This window comes from Sceloporus occidentalis, unplaced genomic scaffold (genome assembly GCF_023333645.1).
Source record: "Sceloporus occidentalis isolate IW3139 unplaced genomic scaffold, rSceOcc1.0.p SCAF_1, whole genome shotgun sequence".
In the NCBI taxonomy this organism is placed as follows: Eukaryota; Metazoa; Chordata; class Lepidosauria; order Squamata; family Phrynosomatidae; genus Sceloporus; species Sceloporus occidentalis.
The window spans coordinates 42003-69178 of NW_028316981.1; the positions used below are offsets into that span (position 1 = coordinate 42003).

General features: G+C 44.1%; 1 protein-coding gene across 1 annotated transcript; it reads right to left on the reverse strand.

Moving 5' to 3' along the window:
• Nucleotides 1–26336, reverse strand: LOC149320270 (vomeronasal type-2 receptor 26-like). The gene is made up of 4 exons (XM_089499265.1): nt 26228–26336; nt 25156–25447; nt 1221–1347; nt 1–917 (listed from the first exon to the last, which is right to left on the reverse strand). The coding sequence occupies exons 1-4, from the start codon at nt 26233–26235 to the stop codon at nt 1–3; spliced, it is 1344 nt and encodes a 447-aa protein (XP_089355391.1). The 5' UTR covers nt 26236–26336.
• Nucleotides 26337–27176: the final 840 nt, after the last annotated feature.

Genomic DNA, 27176 nt, shown 5'->3' on the forward strand with positions numbered 1-27176 from the left:
TCAGAACCAGATGCCATGTTTAGTTTTTGTCATTAGATGCTCCTTAATATTCAGGTCTGGTCTCAGGAGAAGGATGTAGCACTTGGGAATAAAGATGCATCCCAGGAGCCCAGCGCTGGAGGCCAAGATGGAGAAGATCTGGACGGCCACCATGTACTTTCCCTTGGTGCTCAGGTAGGCCGGCACAAAAGAGATCCAAATGCTGCAGAAGACCAGCATGCTGAAGGTGATCAGCTTGGCTTCGTTGAAGGCCCCAGGGAGGTTCCTGGCTAAGAAGGCCACCGTGAAACAGATGGCGGCCAGGAAGCCCAGGTAGCCAAGAGCACTGCAGAACATGGCCACAGACCCTTGGTTGCATTTGAGGATGATTTCTCCAGGCTGGGAGTACATATCAGAGTCAGGGAAGGGAGGATAGACACCAAGCCAGATGGAGCAGATGAGAAATTGGACAAACGCAGGGCAAATGACAATGGAGTTTGCAAGACTTTTCCCCAACCATCTCCTTGCGTTGCTCCCAGGCTTTGTGGCCAGGAAGGCCAGCACCACAGTGATGGTTTTAGCCAAAACGGAAGAGACAGCAATTGAAAAGATGAGGCTGAAAGCTGTCTGTTGGAGAAGGCAAGCTCCTTTGCTTGGCCGGCCAAGAAAGAGGAAGGAGGACAGGAAAGAAAGAAGGAGGGAGAAGAGTAGAAGGTAGGAGAGGTCCCGGTTGTTGGCTTTGACCAGTGGAGTTTCATGGTTTTTAATGAAGATTCCTAAGACAAAGCAGGTGGTTAAGGACAAGAAGAGGGCAAAGGAAACCAGGATTTTCCCCAGAGGTTCTTCATAGGACAGAACGTTTATATCCTTGGGAATACACATATTGTGGTCGTTGTTGGGGTGCTGATCATCTGGACATCGGGAGCATATATCTGCATCTGTAAAGATGAAGAACCAAAAGAGTGATTTTGGCATTACCTGTATCTGTCCTCCACTGGATCACTTAGAAGATCCTTTATTGTAACCAAGAACTGTCATGTCTCCAGTCTACTATACACTCCTTTCTTTCTTAACCCTTCTAAAGAGACAGTTCCCCTCCCTCCCAACATCACTTTGATTCTGACCTTTGTTTGTTACTGAGGCACAAGAGAGATCCTGCTTCTATCTGCTGAACACCATTAAGAAGCCATCTTCATCCCACAGTCTTTAAGAATCAGTAAATCATGGAAAACAACTCTTACCTTTCTGGGCAGAGAAGGTCCCTTCTGGGCAGGGAAGACAGTCGTAGCAGCAGATGGGCTCTCCTTCCTGGACTGCCTTGTGCAATCCGGGTTGGCAGCTTTCCACACACCTGGCCTGGGGCAGGCTCTACCCATGAAGAGAAGGAAGGGCAAGGTTGAAGATGTTAAGGTAGAACTGGAGGGCAATGAGTCATAGATCTGGGAAGGGAAAACAGTCTCCAGTTCCCAGGTAATCTGGCCTTCAGCTTATATGTAGCTTTGAGTGAAGAGGACCAGCTCAGGTCCTTGCTGGTCATTCTCTCTTTCTCACTCAGACCTACAGAAAAACCCATTTTCATTTGGCAATGCAGAAAAACATGGACAGAAGATATTGAGAGATGGCAACGAAGTTCTGTGCCCCTACCCTTCAGACTTAATCTATTTGGATGCCTTCAGATGGGAAGGAAAGTGAGCCAATATCCATGGTGGAAAAATGGATTTGGCTGGAGTTTTTGGAGTGGTGCAGAGAGTTGGATGAGAAGGAAGGGCAGGCCCTACCTTTAGGCAGAAAAATGGGGTGATCACTGCTTTTATGATAGAGGGAGGGTTGGAGTTCTGGGTTTTTTAAATTGTAATTTGTAATTGTTTGATGTTTTATTTATATTGTTGGAATCCACTTTGATTCATTTGTGAAAAAGCAGAATACAAATTATTATTATTATTATTATTATTATTTCCCTTGCATTGGAAAGGCAGCACATTGTTCAGTCATTACTTTTTCATAAAATCATAGAATCGTAGAGACCCCAAGGGCCATCCAGTCCAACCCCATTATGCCATGCAGGAACTCTCAGTCAAAGCATCCCCTGTCAGGACCATGGTAAATAGGTCTGTGAAAATGACATGGATGTGGCCACTAGGTGGAGCTGTTGTGCAAGTTATTTACAGCTCTAGTGGCAGCATTTCAAACAGTGCATCAATGGAATGTTGATGCAACTGTCACTGAGGGAGAGTGAGACAGTTGGTGCCTCTGAGTCGGTTGTTACTGGTGTCAGTTATGACGGTTGGTGTTAGAGTAACGGCATCTCTGTTTGTTGTTATGGTTGTTTGGTTGGCAAAGTAACTTATTTATTAAAGCCCTCATGTAGAGTGAAGGCTTGAAGTGCTCTTGTCATTATTTCTCAAGCCGGGAGCTCAAGGCCGTTTCCAGTGGAGAAGGACTATTTTCCTTCTTAGCCTGAATACCTTTGCAGACATCTCCTCAGATTCCTTGTCCCTGGCGTCCTGTCGACGTGGTTCAACTCTGCAGGTGGTCGTGGTGGACACAATGCGTCTTTCTATGCCCCAACATGCCTGACAGATGGCCATCCAGCCTCTGTTTAAGACCTCCAAGGAAGGAGACTCTACTACACTCCAAGGAAGGAGTGCGTTCCACTGTCGAACAGCCCTTACTCTCAGGAAGTTCCTCCTAATGTTGAGGCGGAATCTCTTTTCCTGGAGCTTGCATCCATTGCTCCATTGGGTCCTAGTCTCTGGAGCAGCAGAAAACAAGCTTGCTCCCTCCTCAATATGACATCCCTTCAAATATTTAAACAGGACTATCATATCACCTCTAAACCTTCTCTTCTCCAGGCTAAACATCCCCAGCTCCCTGAGACTTTCCTCATAGGACATGGTTTCCAGACCTTTCACCATTTTAGTCACCCTTCTTTGGACACGCTCCAATTTCTCAACATCCTTTTTGAATTGTGGCGCCCAGAACTGCACACAATATTCCAGGTGGGGCCTGACCAAAGCAGAATACAGTGGAACTATTACTTCCCTTGATCTAGACATTATACATCTATCGATGCAGCCTAAAATCACATTGGCCTTGTTAGCTGCCACATCGCACTATTGACTCATGTTCAACTTGTGGTCTACTTGGACTCCTAGATTCCTTTCAGACGTAGTTTCATTCAGCCAGGTGTCACCCATCCTATATCTGTGCATTTTATTTTTCCGCCCCAAGTGCAATACCTTACATTTCTCTGTGTTGAATTTCATTTTGTTAGGTTTGGCCCAGCTTTCTAGTCTATTCAGGTCATTTTGAATCTTGATCCTGTCCTCAGGGGTATTAGCTATTCCCCCTAATTTGGTGTCATCTGCAAATTTGATAAGTGTGCTCCCAATTCTGTCATCCAGGTCATTGATAAAGATGTTGAATAGCACTGGGCCCAGGACAGAGCCCTGTGGGACCCATTGGTCACTTCTCTCCAGGATGAAAAGGAGCCATTGTTGAGCACCCTTTGGGTTCGGCCGGTCAACCAATTACAGATCCATTTAACAGTTCCTTTGTCTAGCCCACATTTTACAAGCTTGTTTGCAAGTATGTCATGGGAAACCCTGTCAAAGGCCTTACTGAAATCAAGATATACTATATCCACTGCATTCCCTTCATCTACCAAGCTGGTAATTTTATCAAAGAAAGAGATTAGGTTTGTCTGGCATGACTTGTTTCTCTGAAACCCATGTTGACTTTTTGTGATTATGGCATTGCCTTCTAGATGTTCACAGACTCTCTGTTTAATGATCTGCTCCAGAATCTTTCCTAGAACTGATGTCAGACTAACTGGACGATAATTGTTGGGATCCTCTTTCTTCCCCTTTTTGAAGATGGGGACAACGTTTGCCCTCCTCCAGTCTGCTGGGATCTCTCCTGTTCTCCAGGAGCTCTCAAAGATTATTGCCAATGGCTTCGATATTATATCTGCCAGTTCTTTTAATACCCTTGGATGTAGTTCATCTGGTGCTGGAGACTTAAATTCATTTAGATTAACAAGGTATTCCTGTACTATCTCTTTACTTATTCTGTGCTGAAATGCCCCTATTCTGTCCTCTGCTCCATTATCCTCAGGTTGAGCACCCTTTGCCTTTTCTGAGAAGACTGAGGCAAAGAAGGTGTTGAGTAATTCTGCCTTTTCTCTGTCTTCTGTTAGAATTTTGTCATTTTCTCCATGCAATGGCCCTACTCTTTCCTCATTGTTCCTTTTGCGGCGGACATATCCAAAAAAGCCCTTTTTATTGTCCTTAACCTTTCTAGAAAGCCTGAGTTCATTCTGTACTTTGGCTATTTGTTTGAATTCACCTTTGGTGATTTCCCCCTTTTTCCATTTCTTATACATGCTCCACTTAAAACTTAACTCAGTTGATTTTTTGTTAATGAAAGACCCTGGGCTTGTGTTTCTGCAGAATACAAAGGTGGGGGCAGGGAGACTTGTATGTAGGTTAAAGGAAGACAAGATCACTCTACTGCAAAAAAACCCACATCTGGAGCATTTCATTGGTTAAAGGTTACTGAATCATGGGAATACAATAGTTATTATTCTCTCTTATTTCTATCAGAAGTGTAAGTAACACAGAGAGAGAAACCAACATTTACTCCAAAGAAATGGAAGGGTATTTTGGCTGAATGAATGCCAGTCTTGGCTGAAGTTTCCAGAAAAAGTAGGGGGGGGGGTGGCTCATGATGGGAATTATGTTGTCACGTTTAATTATTATAATTACTATATAGCAAAGAAGGGTTTTATTTTTGAATTGTTTGTACTTGATTTTAACTTCTACTGTGTGCATGTGGTCCCTTGTTGAAAGAAAATCCTCCATCATAATTAATAATGAAGCAGCGCATTTTTATGGTTTCTTGAGACATCTCCCATTTTTCTCTCTCACTGGAACTGTTTGAAATTGTGCCTTCAATATTGTTAAGGAAAAAGCAACATGGGACATACAGTGATTGAAATAAAACATGTATGTGAGAGTCAGGGTGACTCAGCAGAAGCAAATCAAGAGCCACACAGGTGTAGAAGGTAATGGAATTAACAAGTCCTGAATGCCAAGGACAGAAATGCAAAGTGGATAATTGAAAACACCTGAGAATTGTTAAGTAGACAAGGCTGAGATGATGAAATCATTAATTGTGGGTTGAACCAAGAGAGCCAATGAGAGTGGATGTACACGCCTACTGGGTGGAAACTGACAACAGTGGGTGGTATTTTACAAATGACTATAATAATGGCTATGAATCCCAATGTATTTTGTGGGTAGTAGTAGTGGGTAGTGTTGGATAGTTTTGGAGCTGTATATAGTAGAATAAAGTAGATCTTTTATATAAGACTACTGAGTTGTCTGGTGTCTTGGGTGAAGATACAAGAGCCAGCTGGATCCTGAAGAAGTGGGAAGACTTCTGTGGAAGCAAGAGTGAGAAGGCTTGGAGAGTTTGTCAGGGTCTTCAGCCTATTCTCTGTAACTCTGCTGCTTTAGAGCAAAGCTTTAACCACTGGCCAAAACTGGTCAGCGCCGGTGCGTAACAAGGTGGTGAGTTCGAGCCAGAGGTGAAGAGCAACAACTCCCATCATCCCTGACAAGGGTTACGGGCCCAGTTACTGCAGCACCCAGCATCCACAGAAGCTGAAAGTTCCAGAGAGTGGAAGACAGATCAGAGCAAGCTGTTTACGCTGCACTGATAAGCTCCATGAGTAACTCCTCCTGTGTTTTGATTAAGCCCGAAAGGGGTCAGCTGTGCATACTCAGAAGGACTGTGTCAATTGAGTCACTGCACAAATTAAGATGGAAACTTTGAAGTTTAGTAAATTGAAAAGAAGCAACTACTCCACCTGGAAGATTTATGCCCAGTCTCTGCTTGAAAAAGGATAAGCTTTATTTCCTGGAAGAAAATGTTGATAATTATAAAGTTGAGAATGCTAATAGTATTGATAATGTGCCAATGCACAAAGACTGCATACATGAGCTGCATAGAAAATTTGGCCATGCAAGTTTTAAGTGTTTAAAGAATTTAATAAGCATGTGTCCAGATCTAAAAGTGGCAGAATGTAAAAATCATTTAGACTGTACAGTTTGTAATCAAGTGAAGGTCAGAGCTTTTCCAGTTGCTAAGAGGTCCAAAAGAATTGCTCAAAGACCATTTCAATTTGTACATGCTGATGTAGCCCAAGCTAATTGTTTATCATTAGGAGGAAGCAAATATTTCCTAGTAATTGTGGACAGATTTTCAAGATTTGCTTTTGTAAGAATATTGAAAAATAAGTCTGACGCTGGGCAAAGTTTAAAAGCATGGGTAAGAATGGTAGAAAGACAATTTGATAGCAGAGTTGGGACTATTGTTACAGATAGAGGTGGCGAATTTTTAAATAACCAGCTATACAATTGGTTTCAGAAGGTGGGGATAAGACATGAAACCACTAATCCTGCTTGTCCAAGTGAGGATGGTTTAGCAGAAAGAAAAATCCAGGACATCAAGAGGATTTCTGCTTGTCTGATGGCAGATGCAGGAGTAGGTGATAGCTTTTGGGGTGAAGCTACGCTGACTGCAATACATATAAGCAATAGACTGTTTCATTCAGAGATTGAAGACATTCCCTACAGGGTCTTGTATGGGAGAGTGCCAAATTTCAAGTATTTAAGAGTGTTTGGACAATATGCACATGTGTACATACCTGCCTGTTTTAGAAGGAAAGGAGAACCAAAAAGCAAAAGGCTTAGATTTCTAGGTTATTCAGGGAACAGCTATAAGTTTCATTTGGGAGGAAGAGAAGTACAGTACTCTAGGTCTGCAAATTTTGAAAGACATGCTGGCTGGGACAAGCTGCATGCCAATAAAGAAGTGTTCTTGAGGTTAGGTAGCTCAAGTGAGCAAGAAGCCCAGACTGAACCAACTTCAGGAAACGGAGGGGTTTCAGTCAAGCCAGAAGCCTCTACTAGCAGTAGTGGTAGTACCTCAGATGGGGAGACACAAACAAGACCAATAACCACTAGGATGACAGAGGACAAGAGATTTAGCAAAAAGACAACATCTTCTAGTGCAGACAGTGATGAAGAGAGAGGCAGAACAACAGAATTCATACCCAGGCGAAGTCACAGAGTTAGAAAGTCGCCAGATAGGTTTGTTGTGACACAGGCAAGAGCTTGTACAGTAGTAGAAGAGCCTGAGAGTTTTGAAGAGATAGAAACTTTTTCTAGGGAAGAACAGGAAAGATGGTGTGAAGCAATGGATAGTGAATTTAGTTGCTTGGTGAACAAAAACGTTTTTGAAGTTGTGGATAGACCCAGAGATAAGAAAGTGATTGGTTGTAAATGGGTGTACAAGAGAAAGGAAATGCCTGATGGAAGCATTAAGTACAAAGCAAGATTGGTAGCTAAGGGTTTTGCACAACAGCAATATGAGAATTTTGACAAGACTTATTCTCCAACAGCAAAGCCAGAAAGTTTGAGAATGGTGTTAGCTGTAGCAGCAAGAATGAATCTAGTTGTGGAACATTTTGATTTTGAAACAGCTTATTTAAATGCAAATTTGGATGAAGAAATTTTTATGGAACAGCCACAAGGTTTTGAAGAGAATGGAAGTCAGAAAGTTTATAGGTTGAAGAAGGCATTGTATGGTTTAAAACAGAGTGCCAGAGCTTGGAATTTGTGTATTAATGATGAGTTAGTTAAGCTAGGATACAAGAGAAGCGTTGCAGATGCTTGTGTTTATACAAAAGGAGACATAGTGCTAGTGATTTATGTGGATGACTTGTGCGTGGCAGCAAAGTCAAAACAGGAAATAGAAACAGTTAAGAGAGAATTGTCTGAAAAGTTCGTTTTAAAGGGCCTAGGTTTGTTGAAGTCTTATTTAGGCATTAATGTTGAATGGACAGAAGAAGGACATTGTTTGTTAAACCAGAGAAAGAAGATAGAGAACTTGATAGAAAAGTGTGGATTACAGAATGCTAAGACAGTTAGAGCTCCAATGACAACTGGTTTCGTTTCTGAACCAACAACAAGAGATTTTGAGGACAAGACATTTTTCAGGAGCATAATAGGATCTCTACAATTCATTTCTTGCCACACTAGACCAGACATTTCGTTTGCTGTTAACGTTTTATCTAGAAGAGTTTGTAATCCTAAGGTTGAGGATTGGACAGCTGTGAAACACTTGTTAAGATATTTGAAAGGGACTATAGACAAAAGGTTAATCATCAGAAGCAGTAATGCAGATTTAGATTGTTTTGTAGACAGTTCGTTTGCGTCAGAATTAGGAGACAAGAAGTCAGTCACAGGAATGATCATCAAGTATAGTGAAAGTCCAATACTATGGAGAAACAGAAAACAAACAAACGTAGCGTTGAGCACATCTGAAGCAGAATTTGCAGCCTTGAACGAAATTGTGAACGAGGTACAATGGCTTGAACAATTGTTAAATGACTTGAACGAAAATTTCAGAGTACCTGTAGAAATTCAAGAAGACTCACAATCATGCATAGCGATGGCTGAAACAGAAAGTTTAAAGAACAGAACCAAATATGTGGGTGTAAGATACCAAAATGTAAGAGACATGGTTCAAAAAGGAGAAATAGAGTTGAGGTACATAGAAACACAAAATAACATAGCAGATTTGTTTACAAAAGCTTTAACAGTGGAAAAACATGAAAGGTTTACACAAATGGTTGGAATGACATTGTAAGCCACATACAATATTTTATTTCGGAGGGGATTGTTAAGGAAAAAGCAACATGGGACATACAGTGAAAGAAATAAAACTTGTATGTGAGAGTCAGGGTGACTCAGCAGAAGCAAATCAAGAGCCACACAGGTGTAAAAGGTAATGGAATTAACAAGTCCTGAATGCCAAGGACAGAAATGCAAAGTGGATAATTGAAAACACCTGAGAATTGTTAAGTAGACAAGGCTGAGATGATGAAATCATTAATTCTGGGTAGAAACAAGAGAGCCAATGAGAGTGGATGTACACGCCCACTGGGTGGAAACTGACAAGAGTGGGTGGTATGATCCAAGGACTATAATAAAGACTATGAATCCCAGTGTGTTTTGTGGGTAGTAGTTGGGTATTATTGGAGTTATGTTGGATAGTTTTGGAGCTGTATATAGTAGAATAAAGTAGATCTTTTATATAAGACTACTGAGTTGTCTGGTGTCTTGAGTGAAGATACAAGAGCCAGCTGGATCCTGAAGAAGTGGGAAGACTTCTGTGGAAGCAAGAGTGAGAAGGCTTGGAGAGTTTGTCAGGGTCTTCAGCCTATTCTCTGTAACTCTGCCGCTTTAGAGCAAAGCTTTAATCACTGGCCAAAACTGGTCAGCGCCGGTGCGTAACAAGGTGGTGAGTTCGAGCCAGAGGTGAAGAGCTACAACTCCCATCATCCCTGAGCTATTGAGCTAAAACTCCCTTTTGAGAGACACCTATCCGTCCTCATCTCCCTTCTTTTTTAGTATTTCTGAAAATGGGATCACCCTCAATATTTCTTTAAGTTTACTGAAATCTGCTCTCCTGAAGTCTAGGATGCATGTCTGATTCTGCCTGGCTTTTCCTTTCCACTGTATAACAAACTCCAGGAAAACATAGTCACTTCCACCTAAGGATCCCACCACTTGCACCCCATTAACCAAATCATCCTTGTTGGTTAGGATCAGATCTAAAATAGCTGACCCCATTATTGCCTCTTCCATCTTTTGGACAATGAAATTGTCTTCAAGGCAATTTCCACATTCCAATCATGAGACTCATCCCACCAGGTTTCAGTGATGCCTATTATATCATATTTGCTTTGTTGTACTAGGAGTTCAAGTTCATCTTGCTCATTTCCCATGCTCTGTGCATTAGTGAAGAGACATTGCAGACCATGGGTCCCTTTTACTTGCTGCCTGAGCAAGTTCTTTTGCCTCCCACTGCTGGGTCCTTGCACTGTTTGCCTTGTTTCCTCTGTGTCAGTTTGACTATTTTCGCCATCCCTTTCGCCTTCCTTAATATTGTCTCCCTTCCCCTCGGAACTGAGTTTAAAGCCCTCCTGATCAAGTTCTTGAGACTGTTGGCAAAAACATTTCTTCCAACTGGCGTGAGATGCAACCCGTCTGTTGTAAGAAGTCCCTCCTCATGGAACCACATCCCATGATCAAAGAATCCAAATCCATCTTGGTGGCACCATCTTCGGAGCCAGTTGTTCACATCCACTATTTTCGTCTCCCTTTCTGGACCATGCCCTTCAACTGGCAGAAGAGACGAGATGACAACCTGTTCATCCATTCCTTTCAGCTTCCTACCAAGCGCCTTGTAATCCCTTCTAAAGTTCTGAAGGCTGTGTCTTGCAGTATCATTGGTTCCCATGTGGACCAAAAGGAAGGGCTATTGGTCAGTAGGCTTGACCAGTCTTGTCAGCCTCTCTGTCACATCACGGATCTTTGCCCCTGGAAGACAACACACGTCTCGAGACATCTTGTCAAGCCTACAAATCACTGCTTCTGTACCCCTCAGCAAGGAGTCGCCCACTACGACCACACGCCTCCTCCGAGGCTTAGCAACGACTGTTTCCTTGGGTGGGACTCTCAGGCTCCCCTGCTCTGTCCCTGAAGTCTGTCCATGCTGCTCTTCTTCATCCTCCTTGATAAGGGAAAGAGCTTCGAATCGATTCTCTAGCTTCAAGCTCCCAGAACAATCCCTTGTTGGCCTACTTCTCTGTGTGACATTCCTCCAGCTGTCTGTCTCCTGTGAATGTGAAGTGACCTCCTCTGCCCCAGCAACTAGGGTCCTAATATGCTGAAAAGGACTCCAGCTGCTGTACTTTCTCCCCCAAGAGTGCTGCCAACTTGCACTTGGTGCATGTGAAGTTCTCCACAGCTATAGGCAAGAAGGCAAACGTCCCGCAAGTGTTACAGGTGACTGCAGCAGTTCCCTCAGTGTCCATATTGAGAAGTCTTAAGTAATTACTGAAACAGGACTGTGGGCTTCCTCCAGCGTTAAGGTCTCTGATGACCTGGCCTTTTCACCAATCTCTGGCGGTAAGCTCAATCAACTTAGCCTCTACTATAGTTCTCCTAGGATAATTCTCTCCTTCTCCTCTCTGTGGCAGGAAGTGCTCTGGAAAGGCTCTGGGAGGAGCTATATAGAGCTAGTCTGCTAGCGCAGTCCCCTAGTGACTCACAGAAGCTCCACCCCCTAAACAACAACCACACTCTCCACTCAAAATGGCAGCCCAGCTACTTCTTTCCTTCTCTTCTCTGTGGCAGGAACTGCTCTGGAAAGGCTCTGGGAGGAGTTATATAGAGCTAGCCTGCTAGCTCCCCCTAGTGACTCTGCCCCCTAGTGACCTTTTGTTACAGAAAGAGCTGTTTTGTGCCATATGTAACTCTAAAACTGTCCCTCTGGTGATGTGTAGACCCTCCATACCAAATTGAACGCTCCCCTTTCTGCACCTGGTTCATCCCTCTGAGCCACAAGAGGGCACTCTCCTCAATCTTGAGGTTTTGGGCTGCTGATTCTTGCCTCTTCAGACTCCCAAATTTCACTCCGGCAACTGAGCCATTGGGCCACACTACTGTATTCCAGATATCAAAGTTGGCAGCCAGTTCCCCATCTCCATCCAAGTACACTCCATCCATGGACACATTGTAGACCCCAACATTTCTCAGGAAAGGGTGAAGCTGGAAGGACAAAGAGAAGTCTTGGTTATCTTAGCAAAATCTGTTTTGGTTCTTGCACGAGTCAGGATCAGGAGATCCCAAAGGCAGGATCAGCACATGTTCAGTGGATGAGTGCTTTGGCAACTTTTAGGATACTACGTTAAATAGGGCAAGTGAATGGTCCTCATTCAGTTCAGATTTCTCCCAGGTCTCCCAGGGTGTGAGACAGTAATTCATGTCTTCAAATAAAGCCACATCCTTGAGTCACATCCTTCCAATTTTCACTGGAGTTCCTGGGGAAAGCAAGTCTGCTCAGGAGTCATCTCTTGCTCTTGGTGTATGAAAGGGTCATGAAAATACAGGTTAAAATCCCTCCTAGAAGACCTGATTCTGTGCCAGACACAAGTTGTGTTTCCAAAATCTAGAGGGTCATTGGTGGGGAAGGCACTGTCCCATCACTGGGGCAATGGTTAGGCCTCCTCCCTCCCAGTTTACCTCTCAGAACCAGATTATTGTTGGCTGGGGGATTCTGGCCCAGACAAAACAAAAGGTAACTCTTCCTAGCAATAGATAGGTTAGTGATGGAAAAGGACATACCTGCCATGATTGTAGTTGGGGAAGGTCTCGCCCATCTCTCCTGCCCACTGTTGTCATTCTCTTGGGCCTGGATGAGAAGGCGGCATGCAAAGCTTGTCCTACAGCCAGGACACTATAGTAAACTTGGTAGCCATCTTCCGTCACGTGGAGTTCCAGGACGTCCAGAGGGAAATCCTCTACCTGCTCACACCTCGTTCGGCCTTTCACAGAGAGCACAGACTTTGAATAGAAACAATTAAATGCATTAGCCAGGGTCTGGTCATAGGTGTAATCATTTTTGGGCCTCATGTTCATCTGGATTGAGAAGTACAAGAACCATTGGCTCTGATGGAAATGTAAAGAGTATCTGGAGAGGTTTGAGGTGAGGTCCAGTGAGGCTGTGATGATCCAGACTTTCCCTTCAGTTGACTTTAACATATTTTCAAACAAACGGGTTAGAAAGCGTATATTTCTTAATAAAGAGCGAGTGTCTCCATAAAAAACAAGGACCTTGACTTGCCTCCATATGTGAATCTTGTCAAAGGTGAATCTCACTTCAGGCACATTAATTTCTGGAAGCATCCCTGAGACAACCAGACAGATCCCATGCCGGGTGAGCTGAGGCGTCAGGGCTCTCATGAACCTTTCTCCGTTGTCATTGTCTGGAGCAAAGAGACCGATCCAGGTCCATCCAAAATGCAGGAGGAGTTGAACAATCCCTGGGTACAAGGCTTCCTCTCTGGGAATCATCTGGTAGTAGAAGGGGAACTGGGTCTTATCATGAAGGTCACGGGAGATAAAACCATAACTCACCTAGTAAGAAATAAACAGCAATAGCAATAGCATTTACATTTCTTTATCAGTGAACTCTCTAAGTGGTTTACAACTATAAGCCAATTGCCCCCAACAAGCTGAGGCCTCACTGGAGGACAGTCCCTGGGTACAAGGCTTCCTCTTTGGGAATCATTGTGTAATAGAAAGGAAGTCACGGGACATAAAACCATAACTAACCTGGTAGTAAATAGAAGGAACCGGTGTCATCTTTTTCCTCACGACAAAGGTAGGAAATGGTTAACCTGGATTTTTACAAAACATAGAATCATAGACTCTGTCATGCCCAGCTTGGCTGAGGTCTCAGGGGAGGATGCTGACCCTGAGCCTGAATCGGAGCCTCAGCTTGGCCATAGCAATGCCCTGAGAGCCCCAGCAGAGTCTGTGGCCTCAGAAGAGACTCAGCAGCCAAACCTCCAGAGCCTTTAGGAACTTTAGACATGGAGGAGGAGGAGCAGGCACCAACATACATACCTTCAAGCTGAAAACCAGCTTTTCAAGGTGGTTAAGAAGTTAACACAGACTCCTTCTGCCTTGAACCCGTTATTACAACCTACTGAGGCCTCTGTGACACTTTCATTGACTATTTAGCAGATAAAATCTCTCGGATAAGGGCCGACCTAGACGCCAGCCTTAATCCAGAAACATTAAGAGAGGCGCCCAGTGACTCCGTCAATGAAGTTAATTTGGATTAACTCCAGTCTTTGAGTACTGATGACGTAGACAAGTTGCTTGGAAAGGTCAAGAAGACCACTTGCCCTCTCAATCCCTGCCCCTCATGGCCGGCCATCCAGGGAGGGGAGGCAACTATGAACTTACTAAGATCAATAATCAGTGTCTCCCTGACGGAAGGCTGCTTTCCAGCCAGTTTAAAACTGGCTGCGGTTAAACCTATTCTCAAAAAGCCTTCCCTTGATACACTGGAGAAATCTAACTATCAGCCAGTATCTCTTCTATGATTCTTCCGTTTTTGGGAAAGGTGATTGAGAAGGCAGTTGCCAAGCAGTTCCAAGCGGTCTTGGTTGACACTGATTATCTCGATCCATTTCAAACTGGCTTCAGGTCAGGATACAGAGTGGAGACTGCCCTGGTCACCTTGGTCGATGATCTCCGTCTGGACACCGACAGGGGAAGTATGGCCCTGTTGGTGCTCTTGGACCTCTCAGCGTTTTAGAGAGCAAGAGGATTCCCTGGACATAATGGAACTAATGATCTGGGACAAGTACTATGCATGCAGAGGAAGTTGTTGGGATGGAGGAGGTCACTTCCCACACAGGAGGCAGACAGCTGGAGTAATGTCAGACAGAGAAAAAGGCCAAGAAGGGATTGTTCTGGGAGCTTGCAGCTAGAGAATTGATTTGAAGCTCTTTCCCTTATCAAGGAGGATGAGGAAGAACATCATAGACAGACTTCAGGGACAGAGCAGGGGAGTCTGAGAGTCCCACCAGAGGGAACAGTCACTGCTAAGCCTCGGAGGAGGCGTGTGGATGTAGTAAAGGGGACCCAAGGTCTGCGATGTCTCTATTCTAATGCACAGAGCATGAGGAATAAGCAAGATGAACTTCAACTCCTAGCACAACAAAGCAAATATGATATAATAGGCCTCACCGAAACCTGGTGGGATGAGTCTCATAATTGGAAGGTGGAAATAGAGGGGTATAACCTTTTTAAGAGAAATAGGCCAAACAGGAAAGGAGGAGGAACAGCCTTATATTTCAGGGACATTTACACCAGTGAAGAGATCCAGGACATCAATCCTGGAAGCCAGGTGGAGAGCATCTGGATAAGAATCAAAGGGGAGGGAAACAAGGATGTTATGGTGGGAGTCTACTACAGACCCCCAAATCAGACTGAGGAATTGGATGATGCCTTTCTAGAACAGATGACCACACAGTCAGAAAAGAGAGATGTAGTAGTGATGGGCGACTTCAACTACCCTGATATTTCCTGGAAGTCAAACTCAGCAAAATCCTCAAGGCCTAGCAGATTCCTCACTTGCCTGGAAGACTATTTCATGGTCCAAAAGGTGGAAGAGGCAACAAGGGGGTCAGCTATTTTAGACCTGATCCTAACCAACAAGGATGACTTGGTTAATGGGGTGCAAGTGGTGGGATCCTTAGGTGGAAGTGACCATGTTCTCCTGGAATTTGTTATACAATGGAAAGGAGAAGCCAGACATAGTCAGACACGCATTCTATACTTTAGGAGAGTGGATTTCAGTAAACATAGAGAAGTATTAAGGGTGATCCCGTGGTCAGAAATACTAAAAGAGAAGGGAGTTCAGGACAGATGGGAGTTTCTCAAAAGGGAGATACTGAAGGCACAATTTCAAACAGTTCCGGTGAGAAAGAAAAAGGGGAGATGTCTCAAGAAACCATAATCACAAAAAGTCAACACGGGTTTCAGATAAACAAGTCATGCCAGACAAATTCTTATCTCTGACTTTGATAAAATTACCAGCTTGGTAGATGAAGGGAATGCTGTGGATATAGTATATCTTGATTTCAGTAAGGCCTTTGACAGGGTTTCTCATGACATTCTTGCAAACAAGCTTGTAAAATGTGGACTAGACAAAGGAACTGTTACATGGATCTGTAACTGGTTGACCGGCCAAACCCAAAGGGTGCTCAACAATGGCTCTTTTTCATCCTGGAGAGAAGTGACCAGTGGGGTCCCACAGGGCTCTGTCCTTGGCCCAGGGCTATTCAACATCTTTATCAATGACCTGGATGACAGAATTGGGAGCATACTTATCAAATTTGCAGATGACACCAAATTAGGAGGAATAGCTAATACTCCAGAGGACAGGATCAAAATTCAAAATGATCTGAACAGACTAGAAAGCTGAGCCAAAGCTAACAAAATGAAATTCAACACAGAGAAATGTAAGGTACTGCACTTAGGGCAGAAAAATAAAATGCACAGATATAGGATTATGGGGAACACCTGGCTGAACATGATTTATACATGTGAAAGGGCTCTAGGAGTCCAAGTAGACCACAAGTTGAGCATGAGTCAACAGTGTGATACGGCAGCTAAAAAGGCCAATGTGATTTTAGGCTGAGTCAGTAGAAGTGTAGTGTCTAGATCAAGGGAAGTTATAGTGCCACTATATTCTGCTCTGGAATACTGTGTCCAGTTCTGGGCACCACAATTCAAAAAGGACATTGAGAAACTGGAGAGTGTCCAAAGGAGCGCGACTATAATGGTGAAGGGTCTGGAAACCATGTCCTATTAGGAACGTCTTAGGGAGCTGGGGATGTTTAACCTGGAGAAAAGAAGGTTAAGAGGCAATATGATAGCCCTGTTTTAACGTTTGAAGGGATGTCATATTGAGGAGGGAGCAAGCTTGTTTTCTACTGCTCCAGAGAACCGGACCTGGAACAATGGATGCAAGCTCCAGGAAAAGAGATTCCACCTGAACATTAGGAGGAACTTCCTGACAGTAATGGCTGTTTGACAGTGGAACACACTCCCTCAGACCTTCTTTGGAAGTCTTTAAACAGAGTCTGGATGGCCATCTGTCGGGGATGCTTTGACTGAGCGTTCCTGTATGGCAGATTTGGGTTGGATTGGATGGTCCTTGTGGTCTCTTCCACCTCTATGGTTCTATGATTCTACATGTCCCAAAATCATCAAGGGAATTTGGATGATTAAAGCAAAAGGCCACACTTCACTCCAAAATGAATATTTACATGTAAAATGGATGCTCTGTTGGGGGAACACACCAGTGGGACTCAAAAGAGCACAGTTCTTGAAAACACACCCCTGGGGCGAAGACAAAGTGGTCCCACTCCTCCTTCTTAGCCTCCCTGAACTTCAGAGCTGTGAAGCTCAGATCCAAACCGAATGCTGAGTAGTGAAGGACTTCTTCCCTCCTCCGAGTTCTACCAGCCTGGAAACCCTTAAAACACTCCACCCTGAAAAACAGGGTTGTGACCATCACTCCCTCAGGGAATCTCCAAGACACACAAAAGCCATCCTTAGTGGTCAGGGGTCCTGAGACGAGTTTGGAGAGAGGTCACATGTAACCCCAAATCTGTATTTTGCGCAAAGAAAATGGCCACAGCTTGTCACATTAAAACAGATGGAAAAGCTATGCCAGTTGACTCATTGTTTTTATAATGTGCATTTTAGATGTTATTGTTATTGTAAGAATATTTTACGGTTAAAATTATTATTATTATTATTATTATTATTATTGATCTGACAAGGATGGGGCCTATTCTTAGCGGTCGGGGGTTCTGAGACGAGTTCAGAGAGGGTTCACATGCACCCCCCAAAACCATGTTTGGCACAACCAAAATAGCTCCCTTCTTGGGGTTCAATGGAGGTTCCTATGGAGCCCCAAAAGATGGAACCCTAAAAGTTGGTACCCCAAAACCTAGAACCCCCTAAAGATAACACCCCAAAAAGTTGACACCCCAAAACCTTGAACTCTCCAAACAAGGAGGTGGGACTAAGACCAAAAAGGGGGCGGAGCACCTGTCACTTTTGATTTGACTAAAGGAATGGGTATTATACTACCATTGGATTTTTGAAACGATTGGATTTTTAAAGTATGTTTACAAAATACAAAGCTGAAAGAACAAAAAGGAAGTGAAAAGACAGAAGAGGGAGGCAGTGAGACAAGATGAATCTGGACCATATATGCCCAAAAAATGTTTCCTGGAATTTGGATATCTATCAAATACATCGCTAAAGCAGTCAGATCTTCTGACCATTGAACAACGAATGCTAGATGTTTCTCTTTCCACCGCTGGTGTCTAAATCTTTTGGAAACATTAAAGGTACACATAATCCCCCCAAAAGTGGACTTTCTCTCATTCAACATGATTTAAGAGAGGAGGAGTAATCTACAACTGTCCATAATTCTTTTAATACAAAAGAAGACATCCAACTGGAAAGGGGTAACCACTGAAGACACTCACCTTTGCACCACAAAAATGTGGATTACCTAATAACTAAAATGACAAATTATTGTTGAGAATGGAAATGGAGGAAGAGTTGCTGAATATCTAGTGAAATGGGCTCAGACAAAAAATAAGGAACAGTTCCCCAAGATATGATGGCAGCAGTGAAAGTAATTTGAGCATAAGTGGAATGAGACCGTGATACTTTTGCATGAAGAGAGCATATTAGACATATAATTTTCACTGAAATAGGGAGCCAGTGTGGTGTAGTGGTTTGAGCGTTGGACAAGGACTGGGGACCAGGGTTCAAATGCCAGCTCAGCCATGTAAAGCCACTGGGAGACCTTGGGTAAGTAACACACTCTCAGCCTTAGAGGATGGCAATGCCAACCACCCTCGGAAGGAACTTGCCAAGAAAACCCCACAATAGGTTCACTTTAAGGTCGCCATAAGTTGGAAAGGACTTGAAGGAGCCCAGCAACACTGGAGACTTTTAAAGAAGAATGGAAATTCATGGGTGACTGAGATAGTGACACCTTTCTTTTATAATGGTTCCATGTCCAAAAACTTTGTTTCATTCACAAAAATATTCAAACAATTTTATGTAAAATTACCCTCAGTCTTTTTCAAAGATATTAAATATAAATGAATTGTGTGTTTAGAATTGAGCCTCATCTCCAAGACCGCTCATTATTTATGTATATGAAACAGAGGCATTTCAATATCCAATAATATTTGGAATTCAAACCACTTCTGATAATGGAGACTCAGCCTCTATCAGGTTTTGAAGCTTACATTGAATCATTCAATATGGTAGAAGTCAGGGGATAATATCTCACTGGTCAACTATCTCACTACTTTAGATGGCCTTAGATAAAGAAGAATTATTATTAACTATAACTATTCACCAGAGAGTTGCAAGTCCTAGATTTCTCTAGTGTTTTAGTGTGTCTGTTGCATTTTGTTCATTGTGTATTGTGTTTGATCGGAATTAATTTAGTTAGATTAGTTTGTAAGGTGTGTTCCTTCTAATATAGTAGTAGTAGTAGTAGTAGTAGTGATTTATATTTATTTATATTCTGCCTTTCTCCCAAGACTGGGACTCAGGCTGGCTTACAATATTAAAAAAAAGGTACATTTAAAACCATACAAAAATAGTACATTAAAACAGAATGAAATTGCTATAATATTGAAACAAATTGCTTATTAAAATGTCAAATACAATTTCAAAATATAAAGAATATTTAAAACACATGAAAACAATGTAGTTTCATGCTTTTAAATGTTTGGGTTAAGAATAGTACTTAAAATAATAAAGTACACCACACACTGGGTCTAAAATAGTGACCTTACCCTAAGGTTTTCTTGGCCACGTTTCTTTAGAGGAGGCACTCCATTGCCTTGTTCTGAAGCTGGAGGAGAATGATTTGCTCAAGGCAACCCTATGGGTTCCCATGGCTGGATGGGGATTCGAACCCTAGTCTCTTGCTGTCACAGACCCCGAGCCTTTTCCAGCTCTCTGTCTGCTGGAACCCTCCCTCTTGCAATAGACGTTAACACCTGGAGGGAGGACGTTTGCATCTCAATCTTGTGAAGTAGGGACACATTTGAGCACAAAAGAGTATGCCACTGAGCACTAATGTTAGAATCATCCAAGGCATTGTATGCTCCATCACTATGTACAGATGTGAGAGCTGGAGAGTGAAGAAATCAGATAAGAAGACATGGGGCTGGGGAAGAGTGCTGAGGAGACTGTGGAGAGCCAGGAAGACCAACAAATGGGTCCTTGAACAGATCGAGTCTGAATTTGGAGATGATCACATTGATAATAATAATAAATAATAATTTGTTTTATTTATATACCGCTATTCCAAAGATCATAGCGGTGAACAGCAAGTAAGTTAATTCGCAAGTAAGCTAATTAGCCCCCAACAGTCTGGGTACTCATTTTAGCTCCCTCCTCGGAAGGATGCAAGCCTGAGTCGAGCTTGGGCCCTTTAGCTGGTCTTGAACTCGCAACCTTGTGGTTTTGAGTGAATGGCTGCAGTATAGGCATTTAACCACTGCGCCACCAGGGCTGCTGATCAAATGGAGGCTGTTGAAGGAAAGACTCATTGGAAAAGACAATAATGCTGGGGAAGGTGGAAGGCAGTAGAAAGCAAGGATGTCCACATACCGGGTGGATGGACCCAATCTGGGAGGTCCTAATAATAAAACAAACTATTTGTATTGTCCCCCCTCTCCCAGGTGGAGCCAGGTGGGATTACAACCTATCTTAAAATGCAATACACACAATCAATAAAATACATAAAAATTACAGTTAACATCAAGATTTACAAGCGACAGTGAAGCAAAGATGTTCTCATCATAATCAAGGAGGTGGGTCTATATCTTACATAAGAGCAGGTGGGAACGCTCTCTGGAAGAGTCTTAATGCTAGAAAAGGGAGAAGGAGCGGAAAGAGATGAACCCCACATGCTGCCTGTATCTACAAGACCAGAGCAGTGGAGACAGGGAGGCTTGGAGATGTCTCTCGAGTTGAGGTTGATCCAAGGGCAGCTAATTCCAACAGCAAGTCTCATCTGGCCAGGTCTCACCTGGAAGACTGTCTCCATTTTCTGGTCACCAGAATTCAAGGGGAGTGTGGACAAGTTGGAGTGTGTATGGGGAAGGCAACCAAAATTGCAGAAGGTCTGGAAACCATAATAATGCCCAGTGAGGAGGAGCTTTGGGAGCTGGGTATGTTTAGCTTTGGGGAGAGAAGGTTAAGGGGTGGCATGACAGCCATGTTTAGATATTTAAAGGGGTGCTATATTGAAGAGGGAGCAAGCTTGCTTTTTGCTACCTCAAAGAATAGGACACAAACCAATGGATTCAAGACTCCATCTAAAAATTAGGAAGAAGAAAGAACTTCCTGACAGTAAGATCTGTTTGACAGTGGAAAACGCTGCTTCTGTGGTGTTTCCTTCTTCTTCAAAAAGAAGAAGGCTGCTAAAGAAGATTTTTAAACAGAGACTGGATGGCCATCTGTCGCAGGGAGACCTTCAATGGTGTCTTCCTGAAGGGGATTGTCCTGGATGCCTTGGTGGTCTCCTGCAACTCTATGATTTTATGAAGCCTAACCTATAAAACGTTAGGAAAGGAGCAGATTCTCAAAAGGTGTGCCATGCGAGGAACAATCGATAGCCCCCTTAAAAGTGTGGTCTTTTAAGTTAGTACAAATATATACAGAACAGAAGACGGAGAAACAGAATGCTTCCCAATGGGCAAATTGGCAAAGGGATCAGACAAGGCTGTATCCTTTCACCCTCTCTGTTCAACTTGTATGCAGAACATATTTTAAGAAAAGCAGGCTTGAAGGAGGAGGAGTAAAAACAGGAGGAAGGAATATCAACAAGGAATCATTCCCATTTGATATTAAATCGGTTTAAATTAGTTTTTAATTCACATTGAAAACAGGTCATGAATTCTATTGACAACGAATCAAGTTCCCGCTATGGATTTGAATTATGCCCTTATTCCATGTCGTTCCCACTAGTGGTAATGAGCCCATGCTTCAAAATGGAGAACGCTTTTGGACAGAAAGCTGAAAGGGAGGACTGTGGCCTGGAAAGGGAGGATCTGTGGTTGCCCAGTGTGGAAGCCACTAAGCCCCTGACTGCAAGTGGGCTTCCCTGCCATCCCCACACCACTCCAGGGGGCCCTCCTCTCCACCACAGGCTCCACATCCGAGGCCACCACAGCCAGCCTTACCCACACTCCCTCGGGTGGCTGGATGGCAGGATGGGGGAAGGACTCAGGCACCTCACCCGCAAGGGGTAGCCCTTCCACATGCCTCCTCCATTCTTTGGAGGTGAACGGTGGTGCGTTGTAAGATGAATGAGCGAGTTCTGACTTAAACACCGAGCTGAAGAACCAAAGAACCAAGGAACATGGCCTTAAAACAAGCTAAAGAACCAAACAAGATGGTTCCGCGCAGAGCAATGATGTGAAGGTGGGGTTTGGCAGTAAAAGCGGAGAATGCTGAGGAATTTGGAAGCCGAAGTGAGGTGCTGTTCAGGTGTGATGAACAACAATGGCCAGGGAGTTTTCCTGAGCTGCAATGAGGTGAAACTGACAGGACAATGGACTACTTTGAACAGCATGGACCGCTTTGTACAGCATGTCTTCTCCAGAAAGAAGAAGTTGAGTAATGGGCTGCAATATTGCAAATTCCAGCAACTAAGAAGCCAGAGAGAGAAGAAAAGTATAAAGACCCTTGGCTTTTTCTCTAATTTTGTTGGCATCAACTGCGTGGCTACATTGTCATCCCCAGCCTTTGAGGGCAACTGATCATTGCTCAGCGGAAGGAAAGTGTGTGTGAGTATTGTATGAATGTGTGAGTGAATGAAAGAGCTCTTGATAATCAATGTTTGTATTGTTGTTACATGCATAGTGTCTAAAACCAAATTTGGTGTCTCTCTGTTTGTATCAGCCCTGCTCTGAATAAGTCCACACAATGAGAAATTTTCATCACACACTCTCAGGTTAAATAGGTTGCCCTTACAAACTTGGGTATGACAGTGTCACGTCCTGGAGGGCTTCAAACGCCTGAAGCATTTCCCTCCAACCTCGGTGAGAAGGTGGACGAGAAAGGGAGACAGCCGCCCAGGGAGGATTGCGCTTCAGCCACCCCGCTCCTCCTCAGAGCGCCTCACCGGGAAGGCCTCCAGGGCTTGGGCAGCCATGACAGCCTTGGATGCTGAGCCTGTAGCAGATGGGAGGCCCCCAGGCGTGGCACGAGGATGGGAGGGAGGGCGTCTTCCACCCAGTTTTGTCTCCCCTGACCTGAAAACCGATTGGACCACCAGGGTCAAGGTGTCCTGGGAGGACCGTGCTTCAGCCACCCCTGCTCCTCCTCAGAGTGCCTTGCCAGGGAGGTTGCCTGTCAGTTGTGAATTGAATCCATCAAAAAAACTAATGCTTGGAAAGAGCGATTTATTTGCATTTGACACGATTCCAAGCATATCTAAGCAGGTGCTTCTGAAACTGTTTCCAAATCACACTGGGACTGACCTCTAAGATACGCAAATGACACTGATAGTACTAGCAGAAAACCTCAAAGATGTGGAACAACTGCTAAGGAAGATCAAAGAAGAAAGTGCAAAGGCAGGCTTAATGCTGAACAGACAATGAAGAAATAGAAATAGTCAAAGAATTCCCATACTTGGGATCAAACATTGAGAGAAATGGGGACTGCAGTCTGGAAATCAGAAGAAGACTAAAGGGCCATTCAGACTACATTTTACCCCGGTTCCCAAACCGGTTTAAAAGTTGGAAGTTCTCACTCGCACCGATTTTTACACAACTCAATCAGGGGCTTGCACAACAGATCCAGGGAAAATCCCCCTTAGTGCGTTTTTTCTGAAAGCAGACTTTTTCCTCTTTCTTTCTGGAAAAACCGTTGTTTCTCTGCTGCCGGCAAATTGACCCCAGTCATGATCGGGTCAAGTTCAGGGAGGGATTTAGGTCAGAGGATCATGCCTCCCCTCTCCCCTCGGCTTTTTGCAAGCAGCTTTCCCCCCTTTTTGTCATTTTATTGGCAGATTATGTGCATGCTTGTGCTACAGATGGGTACATAGGAATGTGTATGCTTGTGCTACATTTCCCTTTCCCTTACTTGCTGCTGCCCCCTCCCCAATGTCAGCCTCGCTACTCTCATTGTGGTAGGCAGCAGGGGAGAACCTCTTCTGTCTTCTTCCCCCTCTCTTCCTCCTTCTCCTCTTCTTCCCTGTTACCGCTGCTGTGGCTCTTCCTTCTCCTCTTCCCTCACCTTCTCTGCCATCCTCCTCTCCCTTATAGCCCCCTCTCACCCTCCTGCCTCTGCTTGCCCTCCTTTTCTCCCTCCTCCTCTTCCTCTTCTCTGCTCTTCCTCATTTTTCTTCTCCCTCCTCCTCCTCCTCTTCCTCTGCCAACGCCACCCCCCCTGCAGGCTCTTTCTTCTTCTCTTCCTACTCTTGACCTCCTCTTCCTCCTGCTCTTCTTCCTCCTCTCCCTGCTTCCTCTGCACCTGCAGCTGAGGAAGAGGAAGAGCAGAGTAGAAGAGGGGGAAGGAAAAGGAGGCCAAGTGGCAGCAGCATGACGGAGTGGGGAAAGGGAGCAGGAGGAATGCACTGGAGGTGGGATGGGCTGGGAGTGACCCCCAGGAGCCGAAGAGCAGCAGGCTCGCCTGACCCTCGGCTCCTAAGGCAGGCGGGCAAGGCAGGCCAGGAGGGGGGCCTCGGCTGCTCAGCCAGCCAGCTTTCCATCCCTCCGGAGAGGCCAAGGGCCAGGTAGAGCAGAGCGGAGTGGAGCCAAGTGGAAGGTGGTGACAGAATATGCGAACGCTGCCACCAGTTTAAAAAGGAGGGGGAAAAGCCCCATTCTGTTGGGCAATGGTTGTAGGAGACATTACCTTTGACAAAAGCGAAAGTGAATTTGATTGACAAGAAAGAAGGCTCCATTTTAAACCAGTACCGCAAATGTGAACTTCAGAGGGGCAAATTGCCCCAATTGAGGTAAAGGGTAGTGGGCACTTGTTTCTGAACAGATTCGAGAGGAGGAACCCGGATCTGCCCAGTTCTATCCAGGGCAAATGGGTGAGTGGGAATGGGGCATAAGAATGGGGAGGGTGGCTATGAAAGAACTACAAAAGATTCTAAAATGCAAAGATATACAACTGAGCACAAAAGTCAGAAATGTACAAGCCATTGTATTTCCTATTGGCATGTATGGATGTGAGAGCTGGACAGAGAAAAAAGAATACAGGAGGAAAATCAGCTCAAGATGTGGGGCTGGAGAAGAGCGCTGAGAATCTCATGGACAGCCAAAAAGACAAACAAATGGGCCCTAGAGCAGATCAAGCCGGAAACCTTCCTGGAAGAAGCCAAGATGACCAAACTGAAGCTTTCGTACTTCAGACACATCCTGAAAAGGAAGGACTCACTGGAAAAGACAATAATGCTGGGAAAGTTGGAGGGAAGGAGGAATGGGTTTTATTGGGTTGCAGGAGAAATGAAGCAGAGCAATGGGGGGCAGAGGAGGGTCTTGGAGATGTCTCAGCCATACGGTTGCCATGGGTCAAGATTAACTCGAAGCCAGTTAACAACAAACAACAACAACAAATATATTACACGGACATCAGTACTAATCCCCTCTATGGTAATCCATACCTGAGGGATTTTGTAGATGGACAACATGTTTGCAATATGGATGGAGATTTCAGAATCGGCCCCTTCGATAACTGCTAGCAGTTCCTTCTGTCTTCCACAGCTGTAGTTTGGGATGCTCTGACCTTTAACCGAGAGCATATCCAGCAAGAGATCATATGTGATCCTTGCATTGAAATAGTTGTCGAAGGCGTTGTATCCCAAGGTGATGTTCGGTAAGAGTTTGGGGTTCTGGTTGATCTTCTGAATGGCAAGCCAGAAGGCCGGGATCTGCATCCTAATTGTACCCGAATAACTGCAAATACAGAAAAAAACAAATGAAAATAACTCACCTTTTGTTTCCATAATTTGAAGGATTTGTCTTGGCAATAAAGACCACTTGAGCTAACTATCACAGTGAAACAGGTTTGAGCAGATGGCTGATCAGTTTTTGTGCATCAGTGTTTTGCAAAATGCCAAATATTGAGGGCACCAGAAGGTCTTGAAATACTTTGCTTGAATCCAGCCCTGAATCAGAAAGCGTAAAGAAGGGATAGAAGGTGAGAAGCTCAGGAAACTTACAGAGAATAGGACCCAGAACAATGGATGCAAGCTCCAAGAAAAGAGATTCCACCTCAACATTAGGCAGAACTTTCTGTTTGACAGGGAAGAAACTACTTCAATGGAGGAAGGTGGCATCTCCTTCTTTAGAGATTGTTTTTAAACAGAGGCTGGATATGGCCATCTGTTGGGGATGCTTTGGTTGTGAGTTCCTGCATGGCAAAAAAGGGTTGGACTGAATGACCCTTGATCTCTCTTCCAACTCTATGGTTCTATGAAATGAGGAAGAACCATTTAAAGCAGATATTGAAGATATCTAACGGGGTATTCAGAGAAGAGAGAGCCAGTTTGTTTTCTGCAGACAGAAACCAGTGGACAGTCTTACCCTGACTCACACAACCCGTCCCGTAAAGATTGAGTAAACAACCACTCTGAGATAAGGGTGAACTGGTAGCCAATAGTCATCCCCAACAGGCCTCCTAAATGAGTTCCAGCTGGGCTAGCCCACAATTTCTGTCCTGGCGTATGCAGATACCTTTTCATGTAGATAAAAGGAGGGTCTGCAAAGGAGTTGGGTCCAACCGCAGAGTTTGCAGCAGGCACAATCCCACCAATGAGCTGATCTCCTGGCCTGAAAAAATTGAAAAGGTCTGATGAATCGCTTTCTAAAATCAGAGGGCACTTGGCCTTTGCAGTCATTCCCCAGGATGCAGAGGAACAGAGAAAGAAGTGTAGAGGAAGAATAAAGACCATTTGGGCCATGAAGATGCTGCAGCATTTGAATCTTGGTTGCTGTGGAGAAAAGCAAGTCAGCAACCAGGGTCTCTGCTGTTGCAGATGCAAGTCCAGCCAAGTCTTCTGACCCAAAGGGACTGGATTATATTAGCATAACAGCACCAGTACTATCTCAGCCCTCCCTAAACCTCAATATCCCCCTGCCCCAAGTCTCCATGGTGCAAGTAGTATTTATCCTTTCTTTCTTTCAGGCTCATTGCAAGAAATTGCCTCCTCTTGCATTAGATTCTGATTTGTAATCTCTGGGTCTCATAATCACTGTCTTGGGAAAATCAACTGAAGCTAAATCTAAATCAACAAGATAATTATAAAGGGGGAAATAATTGGCTTTGCCATGTCCAGGTATCTCCAAACGCAAGTGTACAGCTGGAGGGGAAAAACATGTTTGTCAGGTCCAAAGAAGTTTCAGATGCTGAAAGTGGTGCTCATTTCCATAGATTATATTGAACAGGGGAACTGAACTTTTTGTTCCACTCAACTCTAACTTCCTTAACATCAAAGGCAGAGCTTTCCAAAAAGTATTGGTAAACTAGACTTATTGTTTTGCCTTAGAATCATAGAATCATAGAATAAAAGAGTTGGAAGAGACCGCAAGGGCCATCTAGTCCAACCCCCTGCCATGCAGGAAATCCAAATCAAATCATCCCCAACAGATGGCCATCCAGCCTCTGCTTGAAGACCTCCAAGGA